Below are 21,044 nucleotides of genomic sequence, written 5' to 3'. Positions count from 1 at the left end.
CGTGCGTCTAAAATCTTGTTTTTCATTAAACTCCTGTGTGCTGAGAGCAGGCAACACACAGTGGCCTGCCTGCAAACAGAAGCGGGTCACTTTCTCAGTATCAGCGGTCAAAGACTACGACGCCCTGAGAGAACGGTAAGTGACGCTTTGTGATCTGTGAAAATATGTTGTATATTACATTTAGATTAAGCAAATTATAAAAATGACTGTTTATGATTGTAACATTATCAAAAATAACTTTGGTTGTCGTTACCTGCGTGTATTTAATCCTGTTTCCGTGAGAATGCCGTGTTGTTGGCAAAGGACATATGTATAACTTTTTTGCTTCATTATTGTAATGTCATTCGATATGTTGTCATCATTTGTCATCAGGACCTCAAACAGGTAGTTGTTTTATACGAAGTCTAAGTTCCTCGGACGTCAATCATTTCCACATTGGAGTCAGACTTCATGTCTGTAATTCATGCCGTTTTACCAAACGGTAAAGTGCAATGGCCACGTTATATATTTTTATATTCACTATATTTGAACATTCACTCTTTGCAGATGCATCATTCTATCATTCAGGGAAATGTTAAGTTTGCAATGCAATGCTGCACTCAATGCTGCAAATACACTGCCCGGTTTGCCCCTAATCTAAACCTACTCGTCTCTGTAAAGTTCTCCAGCACACAAAAAAATGCAATTACATTTCAAGGTAATGCTAGTTTGTGTATTTCCTGCTAAAATGCATCTGTGGACACTTGATGGACACTAGAATTACATTCTGCCCAACAGCAGCTGTTATGTATTATTGAATAGTATATTGAAGCCATCCATAAGGTACCAGATAAGATAGTGCTACGTTGTATTTTTGTTTAAAATTATTTTTATGTGTGTTTTAATCAACTTGACTGTCTTGGACATTAAAAAGCCAGTAAAAAAACTGATAGTGAAAATGCAGACAGCTGCTCTGATGCGTGCCAACCTTTGGATGGACAATGAAATTAAATAAACCATCCACAGATTGATGTTTTTGGATTATGTTCAAATTGACATATAAAAAAAAGCCAAACAATTTCAACCATTTTTTTTTCAATTGCTGACAGGAAATGCTTGCTTAGGCCTCATTCAGCAGATTGCCCATTCACAGGCGAAAAAAATAATAGAAAATGTGTTCTCTAAATGTGCTTTGTCTTATACTTTTGTAATTGAGTGCCTGATATCTTGTCTACAATATGTTACACAGGGAAAGACCATATGTGTTGCAGACCTTTATGTTGTTCCAACATGGAGTCAAACATCATGTGAACCCTTCCTAAGTTTACCAAGTCCTGGATGCTGCCTATGACTTCACCATTGTAAGTTAATCATCTTTTTTTTTTCTTTTTCTTTTTTTTAAGTAAGCTCTAGAAGACTTCGTTGACATTGACTGTACTTTTTGATGACTCTTTTTATCCCTTGCACAGCAGTAATTATTCGGTACTGCAGCACCTGTCACGTCCCAAATGTTCTTTTAGTTATAGTTTCTTGTAACTTTAATACTTGTGTAGCTCAAAACTAACAAACATTCTTTGTCTAGGGAAGATCTGAACTTCATATTATTCAGTTTGTCATTTTATTTGAAAGTACGATGTGTCGGAATAGGAGCAGTCTGCTCAGTGAGAGAAATATCCAAGCCCACCCTGATTTTTCTGCACTTTTGGTGTGCGTCACGAGCGTCAGCTGCGCCCCACATTGTCCCCCACAAGCATACTCCCTGTCTCACATCTGGTGAGTTTGGATCTGGTCACTCTAATCGCAATTGTATAATCATCTCCATTTAAGTCCGAGCACTTTGTATTTCTTTCTGTCCTTCGGTCGTGTTTGTTGATATTTTTTTGTACGATGCCAACTTAGGCCACCAAACAAGATTCTCTTCCTTGTTTCCACCCCACTGAAAAGCATTGTCGTCAAAATTCATCTTTCACAAAGCATTGGCCAGCATGGTTCATTCGTTTTCATGAACTGCTTTTGCACTGACCATATATGGATAGATTTGGCCATGTAGAGGGCGGCACATTCGGCCTCCCAAGTTCAGTGATTTATCAAGGGAAAATGTCCAACAGGTGCGTGTTTTTCGTACGCCATTTTCGGATTTTTTGCGCACGTACACGTTTGAATTCTATGCACTCTTTGATAAGTGAGACCCCTGGAAACACATTTCCAGTAGTTTGTGTCTTTTTCAAGACATTCCAAATTGTTGTACCGTATTGGTTATGCCCAATGTTTGTGCAAGAGCTCTGATTGATTTTCCCTCTTCTCAAGACAGCGCTCTGGTCTTCATGTTTGCTTGACAGCAAATGCAGTTTTTACAGGTGAAACCAAAAACAAGCACAATCTAATGTTTAAGCAATCAATCTAAAAGGCAACACCTGAGCATCCAGAAACAACTCACATGTTATAATACTTTTTCTCGCTCGAAAGGTGGATGGTTTCAAACACAAGGGGCTCTGTTCTGAGTTGTTCAATACATCTAGGTATAAATAAACAAAAGCTGGAATTCTGAACTTTCGTCACGTTCATCTTTTGATTTGAAACCCAGATGTCTTCAGTATACAACAAAAACAAATGAATTGACCTTGCTGTTCCTACACATTTAAAGGGTACTGTATATAGACTACTTTCACATCGAACTACGTTCCTTCACAATAAAACATTGCAATTGATCATTAAATACAGTATTTTAATTGAGTTCAATTCTTGATCACGACACATCAAAAAACACTTTTACGCAATCTTATCAAACATACATCTTGTACCAAAAAAAAACTAACAACTGACCATTGAAAATAAATATCCATCTGTTGTCCATGGATGGGCCAAAGTGTCAAGTGACAACATAAGTGAAGGCACAAGTCTTGTGAATGTTTTAAAATTGACAAACAGGACAATAAAATCTTCTATTTAAGTAGGGAAAGTGGGAAAAAACAAAACTATTTGACCACCAGTGCCTAACGTATCTGCAGAGGACAGGTACGTCTTGCAGAAAGTAGTGGATTTCTATGTACCCCATGGTTGATTGACTGTACTTTACACCCCTCCCCCCCGGGTTAACAGCCAAACCACAACTAAATTACTTAATCTCATTTAATTATTTTATATTTTGTAGCAATGATTTGACTCTGGTTATGAATTATTTGACTCTTGTCAAAGAGTTGGACAGGGTTCATGATATGTTAAAGAACATCTCTAAAAAATATGTACTTTTAATACCTGTGAAATGAGGCCAATTCCTTCAAGTTATTTCAGTTCTCATTAAACCTGGTCTGTATCTATGAGTTCTAGAGCAAGCATTACAGTTTGGCTCTTGGAGTTTGTTCCAGCAGTGTCCTCATGTCGACAAGTGCGCTTTCCACAGCTTGAGCCAGATGGGCGGCATTTGTTTCTTTACACCCATTGAAAGATGATACGGCAAAGTTGATGTGGTCGTTCATGGGATTGTAGCAGACGCCATATCCGTTGGGTACAACAGGGCCAAAACACATGACACAGTCAGTCTTGGACGGCACCTTTTGGAAAAAATAATGAAGTGTTTTTGAAGCCCAAATATGCAAAGCACAGTACACGTAACCCCCTCCTATTTGCACTTCGCTATTCAAAAATCCACCTATTTGCGTTCTTTTCCTGTGAAACATATCCAAGATGCCACAAGATAGCACCATACCCTGGTGCTAAAAGGAAAGTAGTAATTGGTGTCAAGGATGTATGTTGAAGTGATACACCTTACGTGTCCTAAGATCTTTTTATGATGGGGCCCAGCTTAGTTTAGCCTGGGTTGTTAGCAAACATTAAGGAGTGCCTTTGCCACATGCATGTCTTTGCTATTAAAAAGCTCAAGCTAACAAACGGGCGAAGTGTCGCGATTGCTTGACAATGGTATTTTTACAGGTTGCAAAGGCAGCATAAAGGCTAGTTCTCAAATTTCCTCTACATTTTTTTATTCAATCAAACGACATGTAAGCAATAGGGTGTCACAATATCGGCAATATTGCAATATCGAAACTGCCACAATACTGTATATTATTGTCGTCATGTCACGATAATAAATATCAGAAAATCTGTTTAAAAGCCCAAGTTGTTTTCCATTTGTGCAGTAGTAGCACCCTTGGTTAGTTTATTAGTGCAGTTTAATTTGATGCCACCTATGTTTAAGACCCACGCTAATTGCCAGTAGAAGCCCATGACTGGCTAAGCCTATTTCTTTGTGAATGTTATGTACAAAAACAGAATATTGTGATGTTTTTTTGTTTTTTTAATATGAGCTCTTTTTTTTAATAATATTGTGAGCTTTTATAGTAGTACGATGAGCTTTTTATACATCGCCAACCTCCCCACAATATCGTGATAATTATTGTATCATGAGATTCATAGTGATATTATTGTATCGTGACATCCCCAGTAAGCACTTTAAGGGTAAGATGAGTTTGACATTTTATGAAAGTGTTTTGGGATTGTAGTTTGTGGTGTAGGCACGCCTGAAACGGTACTATAGGAAGTTTGGGGGCCATCAGTTATTAAAGTTTTTGTGGCTGGGTTATTTGTCCCTTTGTATTGGTTAATCAAAGACTAATTACATCTATGAAGTAGCAATCAATTGTGCCTGGATGGCGATTCCAGATCTTGATATACAGCACTTTGCAAAAGTCTTTGGCCATATGTCTAAATAACAATTACATGTGATGATTATGGCATTGCAAAACAAAAAACTGAACGCTGGCCAAAGACCTGTGCACAGTACTGTATGAACATTTTTCCTTTTCATATTTTAAGATAATATATCCTGACAAAATATACCTGACTTGTAGATAAACGGTAGTGTAAAGCTTTGCCGTAGGAGGGATCTTTGAAGACATCAGGAATTGAGATCTTTTCTTCAGCAGCCTGCATCTTCAGACCAAGTAGGTGCCGGTCAATGGCTTGACCACTTATTGCCTGGCAAGGCAGACAAAGTTCACTTGTCCATGTTGATTTATCATAAATGCAGTCATACAAAAGTAGAATGTGCAATTCCTCCTATATCCCTAGCACATAAGATAGGAGATGACACAAGACAACATGGGGTATTTTGCAGAGCTGGGCATACCGCCTATGTGACGGACCAGTCCGCCTATCTGCCTATGACGGAGGCCCATTTTGGTGGCAATAAACTTGAAACAGGAAAAAAAAATAGTCGGACTAAGTATAGTCGGAAGCCGATTTTTTTACAATCTATGTAATTATCTGTAACCAAACCAAACTGTAACCGTCTGTCGGTCAGTCCATCATGTTATTTTGACCGCGCTTCTGTCAGTAAAAATCAAAGGTCCACCAGTCCGTCAATCCGGGAGAAAAAAAGGTCCAACAAATGAAATATTTGATTAAAATGGTAAATGGAGTAGGGATACTCTGCAGTTTTTGTTTTTGTTAAAAAAAATAAGTGAAATATTAACATTTGTTATTTTGAAATTTTGGAGGAGTTTATCTACTGTAGAAAACTATATGGAGCTATTGTTTAAGTTTTCATTTAACTTTTGAACACATGCTGATGACCCTGGGAGCTACCTTTTTGTTAAAATTTTACAACAAAAATATATATAGTGGCAAACATTTATATAAAAATAAATCAACATTATGCAAATCTGAAAAATTGTTCAATAAATATACGCTTGAAGACGTTTTAACAAAGTTAAGAGTTTTAAATTTGTTAGATTTTGCCAATATTTTCCTTTTTGCTGAAAATGAACAACTCCAAATATCGCTTATCGGCCTCCTTGACTACTCATAATCGGTATCGGCCCTGAAAATAACATATCTCTAAAATGGAGTGCACATCATAATGTGTTGGCTTGCTGCTCAAACAGCTTTACGCTTACATTTGACATTTCACATAGCCTACACTTATTTGCCAAACTATTGAACTGTCAAGTGGGAGCCTGCTGCCGCTTTAACCCTTACTTTAACCAGAATCCCATGTCACATTGTTGCCAAAAGTATAATCCTGGTGGATTAAAATGCTTCTTAGTCCTTGTGCAAACTGAAATAAAGTACCCTTCACAATAAAAGAATGTTATTTTCTTCTAATTAGTTTTCTTTTTCTTCTGTCTTTTAATAGTTGGCAAACAACTTTTGGTGTATTACTGCCACCTTCTGAAATCGAGTGTGGGTGCTGCAAAACACGATTTCACAACCTCCTAACCCCACTCTTTCTAAAAATTAAAATAGAAATGTAAAACTTAACTCCCAAGAACTTCTCTGAAAAACTGTCTCTGTATTCAAAGCTACTTCTTAGTCAGCCTGAGTAACTCATCATTCTCTCTTTGGTGCATACCGCCACTTGCTGTACGTATACAGTTAATGCAGTCTGGGTTGCGTTTCCGTCTCTCGTCAGTAAAACGGGCGACCGTCAAAAATGGACTGCGAGGTCCGTTCGAACTTGACCAGATTAGTGATCATTACACAGACGGAAAAAAATCCACTTGTGCTTAGTCAGTCTTTTTTGTTTCCCATCTATCATCGTATTAACGTCAGCAAAATGGGCGTCCGTCGGTGATGGACAGATGGAATGCCCACTTCTACTTATCTTATACATAAATAGCAAAGTTCAGAAAGTAAGTTAGGGCAGCATCTCCCTCATCTATTTCCAGGGTTCGTACACCTTTTCCATGGCTAAATTCAAGCACTTTTTAAGATCTTTCAAGATCAATTTTCATTAACATTGAACCAGCAGTTATCATTAACTGATTGTGGCATAGACAATGAAACAGTTCCTGTTGTCCAACTACTCAATGTCATTGGTGTTTACAAACATGTCACCGTGAGTTGTTTTATCAAATGTCTTTTTTTTTTAAACACTCAATGACATCGAACAGCACAGATTGATTCACACTGTATTTCTGTTTGTAAACTGCATAATGTGATATACGCACCCTCAAAATGTCAATTTCACTCATTTATTAACAAAACAGTTCCGTATTAATATGAGGAAAGGTATTAAAGGAAAATTCTTTGTTTCAAAATACCTCATCAGTTACCTTTCATTAAGCAGGTCTTGCCTTATAACTGTGGCTATGATAATGACTACCGGGTATGTTACCATTTTCACGTAACTAACAAAAAGACAATAGTTATTTTTTTTACTTTCACTAAGGTAGCCAGACAAGTTAAGTAGTCAACAAAAAAACAAAACAAAAAAGATATTCAACATGTTAGATTTTTTTTGGCCCGACTTCGTTCTGTGTGCTGTGCACCGAGGACAAACGAGCAGCCGGCTCCAACCAGCCGGTTGACGGTGCCGTACAGCCAATCAGAAAGCGAGGTGATCGGGCGGCGAAGAAGCGCGGTGCGAATCCAAAATGAACACAGTCATGCTGCAACAGAGCCCAACGTCTTTTCATTTCATGTAACTTGTTTTCCATTTCACTCAAAATAATTCGCAAACTAGTGCCACTGTCAGGACACGACCTGTGACCCCTTCTGCCTTTTCATCCACCATGTTTCTTCACTACGAAGTCTTATCTAATCTCGAGGGGTTTTGCGAGATTTTCTGTTTGACGTGAGAATATCTGTGAATGAACGTGGTACGTTCAAAACTGTAATACTCGTGATTTTTTTGGGGGTCACGTGTGGGGTCTCAAGAGTTTGGAAGTCGGCCAAACAATTGAAAAATCCCGCCGTGTCAACCAGGCTTTAGCTGCAGGGTAGCCATGGCACTTAGTGTTTACCTTAAACCAGGTTTACACAGCAGGATAATCGGCCTAATTTTAGCCCAGAATCTCCTGTCCCGACAATCGTAGGTCGGCCCGATTCTCGTAATGGCTCCAAAGATCATTTTATCAGATAATCTTGCCCTTGTCTGGTGTGCTCAGACTGATCTCGACCGCTCGGGAAGACATCTGACCTCCAATCGGGGATCTTCAACATGTTGGATTGTTTTGGCCCGCCACCGCATCCATCGTGTGAGGACAAACGCGCACACGGCCGGTTGACAGTGACGTTCAGCCGTTCGGAAAGCAAGGTGACGCCGTGGCGAAGAAGCGTGGTGGGAATCCAAAATGAAAAATGTCCTGGGTCAACAGAGCCCAAAGTCTTTTCTTTTTGAGTCACTTTTTTTCTGCTAAAAACAATCCACAGACGAGTGGCACCGTCAAGACACAATTTGAGACCCCTGCTCTTCGTATGTTTTTTAAAAAAAATTTATTCGGAATGCACGTTTAATCTTGAGGGGCTTATTTCATTTTTTCCTCCCATTGTGTAATTAACCTTTTGAGGTAAACTGCCGAGAAATATGATGAACATTTCCAATCACTTCACCCAAAATTCAAGCATTTTCAAGATTTTCTAGCACCCGTACGAACCCTGTATTTCACATTTGAAACTATGTAAACGATCCATTCAAAAAATACTATATTGCAACAACAGTGCCAATTAAACGTCCATAACTGAAACAAATCATTTTCAACAGGAACTGTGAAAGCAATGGAATCACTCACCTGGCTTGTATATGACCTGTGCGCTTTAACAGCTTTCTCCAAGAGATCCACCTTCTCTGTGTTCTGCATGTAAGAGAAAGATGACAGTGTTCCATCTTAACTGTACACAATACATCACGGATTTCTTTTACAAAAAACGAGACCAAGACAAGGATTTGCCACACTGATAATAATGGTGTTGAATTTACAAAATGTTATTTCGTCAAGTGGTTAAAGAAAATAAAATCAGCTGGATCCAGATACATACATACATACATACATACATCTTTTAAGTAGACTATACATCTAAAGTGGTAAAGTAGACTAAAAAAGTACTATAAAATGTATTTGGGTCCAGTTGATTTTATTTCGTGCAACTGCCTGTCAATTCAACAAAAAATATTAGCGGTGTATTTAATCATGGCTCGGCTTCGGTGTATAACACCAAAAAGGGCTATAACTGCCCAGGGTTCTAACGTTGGCCACAATGCGATGCAGGGTTCTATTTAGTATAAGCCATTTTAAACGTAAAAGTCAAACCTTTCCGTAGTTAGAAGCGGAGATTTTGAATCCAACCCGAACTCATTCGCTGCCATCATCCCAGACCCTGTTCTAATTTTAATATACACAAGTGGCACCTCAGTATAAATATGACTTGTAGTCAGAAAAATATGGTAATATTGCATTTGTGGAATATGAATTAAGCAGAAAAATCTCAGGATCTCATTTTGCCTTGTATCGCCACTTGCTGTTGACTAAAAATGACATCACAGTGCCCATGGGCTCAACTTGGGAGTGTCATACGGGTAAGCTGCGACATAAATACATACACTTAAATATCAATTTATTTATCCATCCATTATCTACAAAGCTTATCGCGGGTTTGCTGGAGCCTATCCCAGCTGGCTTCGGGCAGTAGTTGGGGGACACCCTGAATTGGTTGCCAGCCAATCGCAGGGCACACAGAGACAAACATCTGCACTTACAATCACACCTAGGGGCAATTTAGAGTGTCCAATCAAGTTACCATGCATGTTTTTGTAATGTGGGAGGAAACCGGAGTACCCGGAGAAAACCCACACAGGGAGAATATGCAAACTCCACACAGGAAGGCCGGGGCCGGATTCGAACCCACGACCTCTGCACTGCGAGGCGGACGTGCTAACCAGTCGATCACCGTGCCACCCTCAATTTATCCATCCATCCATTATCTGTACCGCTTCGCCTCACAAGGGTCGCGGGGCGTGCTGGAGCCTATCCCAGCTGTCTTTGGGCAGTAGGCGGGGGACACCCTGAACTGGTTGCCAGCCAATCGCAGGGCACACAGAGACAAACATCCGCACTCACAATCACACCTAGGGGCAATTTAGAGTATCCAATCAACTTACCATGCATGTTTTTGGAATGTGGGAGGAAACCGGAGTGCCCGGAGAAAACCCACGCAGGCACGGGGAGAACATGCAAACTCCACACAGGGAGGCCGGAGCCGGGATCGAACCCGCGACCTCTGAACTGTGAGGCGGACGTGTTAACCAGTCGACCACCGTGCCGCCCCCCCAATTTTTATATATATATATATATATATATATATATATATATATATATATATATATAATATTATATTATATTATATTTCTTCAGATTTGTTTTTATTTTCACTTATTTTTGGCAGTTTTGGTACTCCATAATTCTGGTTGCTCACCTCAGACCAATTTTAGCCAGTGGGTGACCCTATGAGGAGCATAAAACCCATGACAACTTGACTATTAGGAACACTTGGACACACAAATTCCTCAACCAGAATCAAATGACGACTCTTGGGGAGTGCTTGTTACATAAGGTTTATGAATAAAGGTCATAGGGGAGCATATCACACCTGTTTGCTTGGATCATCAAATGACTTTACAAAAGCAGCAGAGGCACTCGAGGCTGATCTGATTGTATCAGTGCGACCAAGTCTAAACATACGCAGGGAGGCACTTTCATATGTTGCGCAACAATGCTGATACATTCTGTAGAGAAAAAAAGTAACAGTGAATAAAAACATAGTTTTACATACAGTAACACATGACATAAGATCCCTTTAGCCATACAGCAGGTTTTGGATTATTGCTTAGCTGGCCAATTAGAGATGTCACGATCCCGATCACGTGATTGGAAATCAGGTCCGAACACGTAATTTTCATCTGATTGGAATCGGGGAAATAAAGATAGTTCTTTTAAAAAAAAAAAAAAAGGTTGTTTTTTTTAAAAACATTGTTACAAGCTACAAAGCAACAAGAATAATATAGAGGTGCACAGGTACTGCCAAAATAATCATAAAAAAAAATAAAAATCCAACATTATGTAAATACAAAGCACTAGAAATAGACCGATGTTTTTTTCAGGGACGGTACCGATACGTATTATTAGTAGTCAAGGATAACTGACATTTTCAGCAAAAAAGGAAAAATATTGGCGTCAAAATCTAAAAAAAAAATAACTTAATTTTGTTGAAACATTTTTAAAGGGAAGTCAACGCAAACATTTTTTTTTCAAGAATATGTTCGATGCAAGCCACTTGTTGGATCAGGGCATTCTGATAAATATTACGTTTGCGGAATAAGTTAATCCACTCGTTTTTAGCCATCTCCTTTCTCTGGGGGCGGCCATTTTGTCTTCTGTCGACTGAAAATGACATTACAACTGCTGGCAACGACCAATCATGGCTCAAATTTATAAAACAGGCCAGCCGTGATTGGTTGTTGTGAGCAGTGGTGAGGTCATTTTCAGTCGACAGAAGACAAAATGGCCGCCCCCAGAGAAAGTTAAGAACGAGTGAATTTTGCTGCTTAATTAATATTCCACAAATGCAAAATTTATCAGAATGCCGTGTTTCAACTAGTGGGGGTGACTTCCATAGGTTTATTGATTTTTCAGATTTGCACAATTAAAAAAAAAAAAAAAAAAGTATTATTATATCTGCCATTATACATTTTTGTTTTAAAATTCTAACAAAAAGGGATCGCTCAGGGTCATCAGCGTGCCTTCAAAAATTACATGAAAACGTAAACAATAGCTCCATATAGTTTTGTACAGTAAATAAAGTACTCCAAAATTTCAAAATGACAAATGTTAAAATTTCCCATATTTCCCATATATTTTAGTTTTGATTTCAAACAAAAACAGGTGCTGAGTGTTCCCGGGGTCAGTAGAATCTCTTATAAAGTCAGCTGAAAATGTCAGCTGAAAATGTAAATAAATAGTTCCTTTAATATTTTTTAAAAAGGCAGATGCCGATATTCACATATAGAATATATGTTCTATGCAGGCCCACTACTCGAAACACAACATTCTGATTAACTTAGATAACGACCAATCATGGGAGAGCTTCTGAAAACAGGTGAACCGTGATTGGTCGTTACCTGAGCAAATGTGATGTCATTTTCAGTCGACAGAAGTGACGAAATGGCCACCCCATGAGATGACTAAAAACGGGTAGATTTTGTTGCTGAACTCATATCACACAAATGCAATATTAATCAGAATGCCGTGTTTAGACTAGTGAAAGCGCATGGAACATATTATTGCAAAGAATTTGGGGGGGGTTGACTTCCCCTTTAAAAACAGAGTGGGGGGGTTGACTTCCCTTTTAAAAACAGAGTATCATGTATGCTTTTTCAACAACTCTCAATTACAAGCTGTAGCCTATGTGAAAATTGTGGGAAGATTCAGCGTTGTGGCACAGCATTTTTTGGGAAGACACAGAGGCGATACAAACAACAAAAAACACCCTCTGAACAGAAATATCTGAGTCGAGGGCTTCAAATACTTTAATGGCATCAAGCTTTTCATGCTCCTCACCTGTAGTAAGCCAGTTGTAATGCCACCTGTATAAATGCATCAGGGCTCATTTTATGGGCTTTAGCAACATTTTTTCCGAAGTGGCTGAACACAATAACCCTCATATCCAGGTCATCGGCCAGTCTGCAGTGAAAGTAATGAGAGTCATTTGTTTAAGTGAATCTCTGAGCAATTTAAATATAATTATTGATCAGTAAGTGGAAAAAGCAATGCTCACACATTCATGCTCTGTTTGGCTTCATCAATGACCTTCTTGAGCTCAGGTGTGATGTTGAAGTGCAGCTTTTTGGGCATAGGCAAAGGCACTGTGGGAGAGTGAACCATCTCTGGCTTCCTCCTGTTTTCACATGATACAAATCATAGGGCCTGATTCATTAAAATCTCAAATAGTGGGCTCTAATTTGCGTGTTCGCTCTAACAAATTGTCTATCACGATTGCAATCTTTTACTAAGATTCCAAAAAGCGGACAATAAATTGTATATTCAATCACTCTAACAGATTGCATATGGTGTTGGCAATTGGTGTAAAAGTGGTGGAGAAAAGTGGTGGAGAATCAAGTAGTGATGGAGCGGAATGGAAAATGGAGCTTCAAATTTGATTCATGAACCAGTTGTATCTTTTTGATTCCTCTAGATAGCACTCTGTTCAACACTGGGGTGAAAGTAAACTGACTTACCATTCTTTAAACCCATTTACTGATTAAAGGGACACTTGGGTGAGCTTAACATTGGCACTTATATAATAGGTTTGCATGTAAAAACGACATTAGTACTAAAATGCCCACCTCAAAAGACTCTGTAGTGATTTAAGGTCTCTTTTTTGTGATTAGGTTTACAACAAATTTCCACTTATGTTTTCGGTCTCAGCGGTCTATGTCACGCGAGGAAGGCATGCTAGGTAATATTGCTCGCTTTGTCAGTTCTGTTGTCTAAAACGGTGACCGATCGCCACCAAAATACAAATGCACATTACTACTTTTGTCCACTTCAAACTGTGAAAGTATAAAAGTGTTCTGCACAATAGTTTGGATTTATTGACATAAATCGTGATCTCATCATGATCACCTCCACAAAATCAAAAATACCGTGGCGATTGCTCCTCCACTTTCACAAGCTGAAGCGGACAAGAGCATGAAAGCGCACACGAACCCCGACTGGTTATATTTCGGACATTTAGCGACGCTAAACTCATGTCTCAGGAGGGAGAGAGACACGGCTTGCAGCAGGCAGATTGGAGCCCCACGCTTCCCTCCCCGGTTAAAGGTAGGATTGGGACAGCAGAAGTTTAGCAACAACTAGCTTCAGGCCGTTAAAACAAAAGGCGTTAGCACAACATTAGCTCCTTACTGTCCGCCCAGCGTGTGGAGGTGAAGATGAGCATGTCTTCGTGTCGCCTTGCAAGCAGTTGCGCGCGGTGTCTCTGCTTTTTGCTTGCAGCCCCCTTCTGCCTGAGTGAAGCGGCTTGAGAGTGACAAAAGCCCTCATCGAACAGCGAACGAAAAGTTCCAGCGAGGCTGACTGCACAGGTGAGAGTGTGGCCGCTTTGGAACGTGCCATTTCGGCTGTTACCTTCCAAATTGGACGTCGCGTTGTAAGCCGAAAATCTGGGGCACTCCTCATCCAAATAAATGTGCACGTTTCATTTCCACTTCAGTCTCTGTAAATATCCTGACTGGTATTTAATGCCTCGCCCGTCCTAACCGTTATCAGCAAGAAAGCAGTGTTTTTTTTTTTTTTTTCAAGCAAAGAAGCAGTGTGCGCTGGTTCCAGCCTATGTAGCTCTGCTGACTTCCACATTTCCTCATTCTCATATAAATCAGCCACGGAGAGGTTAATCCTTTTGATATGTTGAAGTGGGCATTAGTAGAGATGTCGACATAAATTTTGGTGCCAATTGATCGCCATTTTTGGACGTTATAAGCAATGACAGTACAATGATTTCAATGGAGAGTTTGGAATCGGTCCCTCGCGTGACTCCGGCCAAACAAGGATAGAATGGTAGGGGGCGCGGCCATTCTGCTCATTAACAAGGGGCGTTATTCATAAAGTCACTTATTTCCTAATTTCTCCCAAATTTATTGATAAAATAGAAAATGACAACTTTTTTCATTTTTCTGATAAAAAAAAATATATATAAAATGAACTTGTTAGTGAAAACGTGGCCATCCCGGCCCCACCGTCCCTTTAATATTGGGTTTGTGGAATATGAGTTAAGCAGCAAAATCAACCCATTTTTAGCCATCTCAGGGGGGCGGCCATTTTGTCACTTCTGCCGACTGAAAATGACATCACAGTTGCTCAGGGCTCAGATAGCGACCAATCATGGCTCGGCTTCAGAAAACAGGTGAGCTGTATTTGGTTGTTACCTGAGCAAGTGTGATTTCTTTGTCAGTCGACAAAAGTGATGGCTAAAAACAGGTGGCTTAAGACTTATTCCACAAACGCTTTATTAATCAGAATGCTCTGTTTCAACTAGTGAGCCTGCATAGAACATATTTTTGAAGAAAAATATGTTTGGGTTTAACTTCCTCTTCAAACCAACAGTGACATCTAGAGAAGTCAAAAAATACAACAACTAGTTCATGAAGCATATTTGAAGCTTCATTTTTCCATCATTAGGAGACAGTAGTATTTAAAAGAAGGTGTTGCTTTTGGTAGTTCTGATGATATTCACACCTAGGAAAATTTGGGACAGTACAGTAAGCGTACAATAAAGTTTGAATATGTACAGTCCTAATTTGGACAAACAAGACAAACATATTACTGAGTTAGACAAAATATCAACTGCAGAAAAAAAACATGTTTTGTTTGAGCTTACTTGCCTCAAAAGTTTGGAAATAGGATGCATCTTTCCATCCCGCGTAATTTTGCTTTTAAAACTTAGGAGAGGCCAGCACCAATTTATTGTCACAGTGCGCTGAAATGACCCAGATGCAAGGAAATGCAAAGTTGTCATAGGTGATATGGCATGACTCTTTTTGACTAGCTCCAAATCAGCTCTAAAATTGCACTGCTGAATTTGCACCTGCTTTTTAGACGTGGTATTTAGAGATGCAAAATCAGCCATCACAATTCGTTTCAAGTTTGTTAACTCACATTAGATGTGTTAATTTCGTCTACATACTTGCATATTCTCCTTCAATAATGTACAAGGCAAATGTGTGCGCTTGATAGACGCAATCCTGGGTTGATCAGCTCTTGCATCTTTGAATGAGGAAACAGGTTTGTGCCTGTTTTTGCACATACAAACCTTTAGTAAATCAGGCAGTGTTACACCTGGACAATGTAATTATAGACTAGACTACTTACGTGTACTCCACAACATGGTCAATCAGAGCTACAATGGGTGGGCCCTCTGCTGGGGCATGCTCATAGTTGGCCCCACATGTCCCATCTTCCCCAACAATAAACTGAAAGAAATCATTTTCATTACAATTAACATAATTTGAGAGCACATCATGTTAAAGGCTTCCATACAGGAAATCTTTTTCAGGCTGAAGGCCCAGTTTGAGAGTTGCATGTCACCTGCAGTGTTTTGTCGAACCAGCGGTTGCCACTGTTCCACAAACTTCCTCCTCCATGCAACATTTGCACAGCCGCACAGCTGCGGTAAGCATCCTCTGGCACTTGAGGCATCGGCCCATCCAAACATAGTGTGAATATACTCTTTTGTATAGCCGACACGGATTCTTTGTTGGTCCGATCTAAATAAACAAAATAATTATGAAGTCAAAGTTTAAAGTCAACCCAAACATTTTTTTTCAAGAATATGTTCTATGCAAGCCCACTAGTTGAAACAAGGCATTCTGATAAACATTGCATCTGTGGGGAATAAGAGTTAATCCACTAATTTTTAGCCATCTCCGGGGGCGGCCCTTTTGTCACTTCTGTCGACTGAAAATGACATCACAACTACTCAAGGCTCAGGTAACGACCAATCACTCCTGACCTGTTTTCTGAAGCTGAGCCATGATTGGTCGTTATCTGAGCCCTGAGCAGTTGTCATGTCATTTTCAGTCGACAGAAATGACAAAATGGCCGCCCCCTGAGATGGCTAAAAACGGGTGGATTTTGCTACTTAACTCATATTCCACAAACGCAATATTAATCAGAATGTCGTGTTTCAACTAGTGGGCCTACTGGGTTCATATTATTGAAAAACATATGTTGGGTTGGTTTGCCCTTTAAGGAATCCAGGGGAAGACTTTACATGATAATGATGTTATGTCTCACACTATTCCCTCTCATGCTTGGCTGAGCTGATGAGTTGCTATATTAGTACTGAACAGTTAAGACCTCTCAAGTAATTATGTACAAACAAAAAAGGGCACATGTTTGACATTGTATTACCTTTGATGAGGTCAACGTAAGTCTTGCCCCAGGTGTCACGATGTTGGGTGGTGAGGATGCCCACAGGCTCCGTGTTGGTCTTTAGGGAGGAGCTGCAGATCCGCTCCAGCTGAACACGGAGCTGTTCAGCTGTCAGTGGTGTCCCATCACTGTTGTACACATCCAGCACAAAGAACTAAATTCACAATGAGAGAAAGAAAAACCCTGTTATGTATCTAACTAACAAACAGGCCCAAACTAAAAAGCCAACAATATTAATACGGTGAGATACTCAATGCAGTTTATACACTGAATCAATTGTTCTGTCTTTACAAAATTGCTCAGTTCTGCTTGATATTGTCAGAGAGAAACGTGCTACCTAATTTGGCTACATGTAAGTGGATACTTGATATGGTGCTGTGCAGTTCCATCTTCAAATGACAATCTCAATCCTGTGCTTCAACTCAGTTGCACCATTAAGATTCTTACTGGTCAACATGTGCTCATTCATAACGATGCAATCAAGTTTAGAGTCATGTTATGCAGAACAACATTCAAATGAATCATTGTTTTTATTTTAGCTTGACTTAAACTGACATTTTTTCCTAATACTGTAGTAAAAAAATCCTGTTTTAATGTCTGTTTAGCAGAGTATTTTTTTTTTTTTTTTTTTTTTTGCTTGTTGAACCATCCAGGATCACAAATATGAGTCAAGAAGCGCCCACTTGGTCAAGTAGACAAAACCTAGATGAGAGCAAATCATATTTGTGCTCCTCACCTGAAAATTATGGACAACGGTGATGTGTTTAGGGGGCCTAGAGCTTTTTGCATGGTTTACCACAGCATCCCTCTTCACACCAGGGATACGGCAGGACGACAGCACTTCATAGTACTGATTCATACACAGCGGCTTCCCTCCCAGGTACTCCACCGGTATGGTCTCACTGCATAAGTACAACAGCTCTTGTTGATTTCAACAACAGGGACACAGTATTTATGGCAATGTGTGTGTATTAAAGAACAAATTCAGACAACAGCAAGTCACATTTAATCATATAAATAACCTAAACATTTTCTACATATTTTTGAATGTTTTGCGAAAATAACCTAACCGTAACCCTGATTGGAGAAGTAGTATGCCACAGTTTAGCATTAATAAGGAGTGCAATTTACAGTTGCTGTTGATTTAATTGTTATAGCTACAAAAAGTATACAAATTTTAATTTGTTGAAGGGATTTAGTAGTAAAACAAAACTATAAAAATATTTTTTACAAATAAAAACAAGATACTTCATTACATGTGCTCACTTGTCAATCATTGTCTTGAAATCCAAAACACCTGCAATCAGTTTGGCAGCAAACCTGTAGACCAAAAAATAAATAAATACATACACAGTTAAAAATGATCTGTGTATTCTTCAGGAAATGTCAATGGCAGTGAATGAGTAAACAACAGCTCAAGACTAAGCTCGGGCAACTGGTGGCACGCGGGCCGCATGCGATACCCGGCCCTCTCACTGCCCATGGAGAAGTGAAGATTTGACCAAAAGAATCATAGCTTCAGTCAAGAGTGGAGAAATGTTGAGTTGTCTCTTTCTAGATGTTTCAGTCCGAACACAATTATTCAAAGCATACGGCGGACCCACATTGTGACGATTCTGTTTGAGGTCTCTTCATCTCGTGGGGTGGGAAGGGGTGCATGTTCATTCTGGCCTTTTCTCGGTGTGGATAAAAAATTTGTGGCTCTCGCAATATAAATACTGCATAACACTGTGAATAGATTAAGCTGACTTGACCCAATCCTATCTCTCATAACACAACTGATAGCATGAGTCAGTTTTAATATTTTAAGCATCGTGTGATCACCTTATTTGTCCCTGCTTATCACTGAAGTTCATTCGAGGCAGAATCAACCCGGGACTTGAATGGATCACCACCGGCAAACGGTAGTCAAGGTAAGCGACCTGCACCCACCATTCTGACAACTAGAAAGACACAGTCAAACACTTAAAATTGTATGGAGCAGATAGATCCCCAAACAAAAGTTAATCACAAATCAATAATATTGTACAACTAATAGGACACATCAATATAGTGGTAACAACAAGTGTCACTGTCAACAAGTATGTCTTAAACTTCTGGTCATTTTTTTTTTTCTGAAAAGCTCACCCAATTGTCTGTGTTTTGCGCTCTCATCTGCAGGCCTTTCTGCAGTCTTTCACCAACCCCTCCAGGTTTCTGAAAGTCATCCACTAGTTCCTTTGTGTGCATCAGCTCATCCACTTCCACGATGGGCTCCAGAACTGTTATGTAGCGCTCGAAGGTCTGCTGCAGAGGGGGAACAGGCAGACTAGGCAACCCTTTCTGGTGGGTCAAGTATCTCCCAGTGATCCGGGTTGCTGAAACTGGCTTCACCAAGTGGCAGGGTTTGACCAAGCCACCCGGTTTCGCCATCCCCACCTTCACCTGCAAGATGAAATAAGATGAAATAAGTGCCAGTTTTGATGCATCCACTTTCATTTCTTGTTCTTATAGACAAATACAGATGTAGACGTTACAGTTAAAATGTGGAAAAAGCCAACGTTGCGTGTCATGGTCTTGCTTTTTTTTTTGCGCTGTTCAAAAAACATTATTTTAGTGACCCTCATATCTGCAAAACGATCATATGAATAAGCACACTAAGGCATTTCTTTGAATATCTTCATAACTTTAAAAATACTATTCTTGGTCATTGTCTTCCAGAGACCTATCTTGCAAATTTAGTTTATTATGTTAATCTATGATCAATAAAAAGACCACCTGAGTAGTGCAAGGTGATGCTTGTGGTTAGCACGTCTTAAGTTTGTATGTTCTCAGTGTGCTTTTGGTTGCCTTCCCTCTTCACATCACCGCCCATACAGTAGGTGTGAATATGAGTGTGAATGGATGGATGTGCCCTGTGGCTGACTGGGGATCGTCAGTCCAGGTTGTATCCCGCTTCTTGCTCAAAGTCAGTTGATACAGATGACTGAAAATTGATTTATGTTGGTTGACACAGCAAAACTCACCTTGAGCAATCCAAATATTACAATAAACAAAGATCTAAAATGCTGTATTTTACATATATTTTTAAGTATGGTCAACATATGATGAGGCACCACAGATATTTCCATAATGTTTCATTACTATTATTCAAATGAATATGGACGGATGAAATTGATTGATTGGATGTTTTTTTCTTCTTCTTCTTCTTCGAAGTACAGTACTCTACTGTATAATTGTCACCTGTAGAGGCCAGGGCAAACTGCACTTACAATCAAAGAACAGTGACGAAAGACGTTGACTGTATTACATAAGTAAGAAAAAGAACGCAATGTTCTCTTGTCGCCTTGGTTTTATGTAAATATTAACCCACTCTAACTATTTTTGACAAATATGTGTAAGGATTGAACAACAAACACCGATGATTCTGGCAGATAAACAGCGTTGTGCCGCCAGAGGGAATGGGCAACAAGATTCTGTGCATGTTAACATAGATTTAACTCTGGTCTTGGGATCGGCTCAGTTTGAAGGCATTTTAAATCTTGTGTTAGCGAGACGGAAACACACAAGAAAAGCAACGCCTTCTAATTGTTTCAATTTGTATGCTAGCTATGCTGAAGTTTAAAATTGCAAACAAACATAACCACTACTAACCTTTTACCCAGTTAGCGTGCGTTGACCTATACTGCTGCTAGCCAACGCACTAACAGCGACTCGTAGTAAATATTGCTGTAAACTACCAGCAACAGACCAAAGACTACATCAGTCGAACGTCAAATGTGTTATTTATGCCACAAACAATCACACAATTATGATCATCACTGAAAGATGTGCAACATGATAAAGACTCAACTAAAGGTACGTGTCTTACCATTCTGCTGCAAATACCCCACATTCTCAGGCTTGGAAATGCCCACTAAGTAATCAAAGTCAGTGGCCGAAGTCCAGCGGAAAGATTCGATTTAGTGAAGTATTGTTTTGACGTTACGTTAAAATAGCGAGAGGGCAAACTATAAACACGCCACGGCAGCTGCACAGGACGGATGCCGAACCACTATGCAGAGTACAACTAGGGAGTAGCAAATGTATGTCATGCAGATATGATGATCACTGAAAATCCAGGTTAAAAACAAAAAAACAAAAACAGGCTTTAGGTACATAAGTAACGGAAATTGCACTTTCCAAGCACTTCCGGCATATTTAAACCCCAGAAACAAGTACAGTGCGACATTTTTAATTTTTATTTTATGAGTTTATACTTTTATGACTAAACACCACAACGAATGTAAAAATCGCCATGTGTGTGCATGCTCAAATATATGCACGGCAGTCAGATAAACAGCATTGGTCAAATGTTTGTTTTGTATATTTATCCAACAACGA

General features: G+C 39.5%; 1 protein-coding gene across 4 annotated transcripts; it reads right to left on the bottom strand.

The window, feature by feature from the left end:
- Positions 1–2,683: 2,683 nt before the first annotated feature.
- Positions 2,684–20,934, bottom strand: crata (carnitine O-acetyltransferase a). Of its 4 annotated transcripts, none has more exons than XM_086052805.1 (16): positions 20,533–20,904; positions 18,810–19,106; positions 18,507–18,625; positions 17,949–18,002; positions 17,419–17,584; positions 16,662–16,836; positions 15,837–16,015; positions 15,621–15,721; positions 15,436–15,541; positions 15,134–15,228; positions 12,529–12,648; positions 12,312–12,434; positions 10,345–10,480; positions 8,490–8,552; positions 4,816–4,953; positions 2,684–3,530 (listed from the first exon to the last, which is right to left on the bottom strand). In XM_086052805.1, exons 1-16 carry the CDS (start codon positions 20,554–20,556, stop codon positions 3,315–3,317), a joined length of 2,112 nt encoding a protein of 703 aa, XP_085908931.1. In that variant the 5' UTR covers positions 20,557–20,904; the 3' UTR covers positions 2,684–3,314. The 4 variants fall into 4 exon arrangements, 3 of the variants coding, with proteins under 3 accessions (XP_085908931.1, XP_085908932.1, XP_085908933.1); XM_086052806.1 differs by lacking the exon at positions 20,533–20,904 and adding an exon at positions 20,316–20,444; XR_015089752.1 differs by lacking the exon at positions 2,684–3,530 and adding an exon at positions 9,009–9,080 and having other exon boundaries at positions 4,887–4,953; positions 20,533–20,934.
- Between the last annotated feature and the right edge of the window lie 110 nt (positions 20,935–21,044).

The sequence above is a fragment of the Filicampus tigris genome, chromosome 15 (assembly GCF_054856515.1).
Source record: "Filicampus tigris isolate MCC_2025a chromosome 15, RoL_Ftig_1.0, whole genome shotgun sequence".
In the NCBI taxonomy this organism is placed as follows: Eukaryota; Metazoa; Chordata; class Actinopteri; order Syngnathiformes; family Syngnathidae; genus Filicampus; species Filicampus tigris.
This window is presented reverse-complemented; position numbering and strand designations above follow the sequence as displayed.

Coding starts and splice junctions, on each gene's coding strand:
- crata (XM_086052805.1), bottom strand. CDS start 20,556: ATGTGGGGTATTTGCAGCAGAATG. Junction 18,003..18,506: donor GATAAGCAGGGACAAATAAG/GTGATCACACGA, acceptor TTTGGTCTACAG/GTTTGCTGCCAAACTGATTG. Junction 3,531..4,815: donor ACCGTTTATCTACAAGTCAG/GTATATTTTGTC, acceptor TTTTTCCAAAAG/GTGCCGTCCAAGACTGACTG.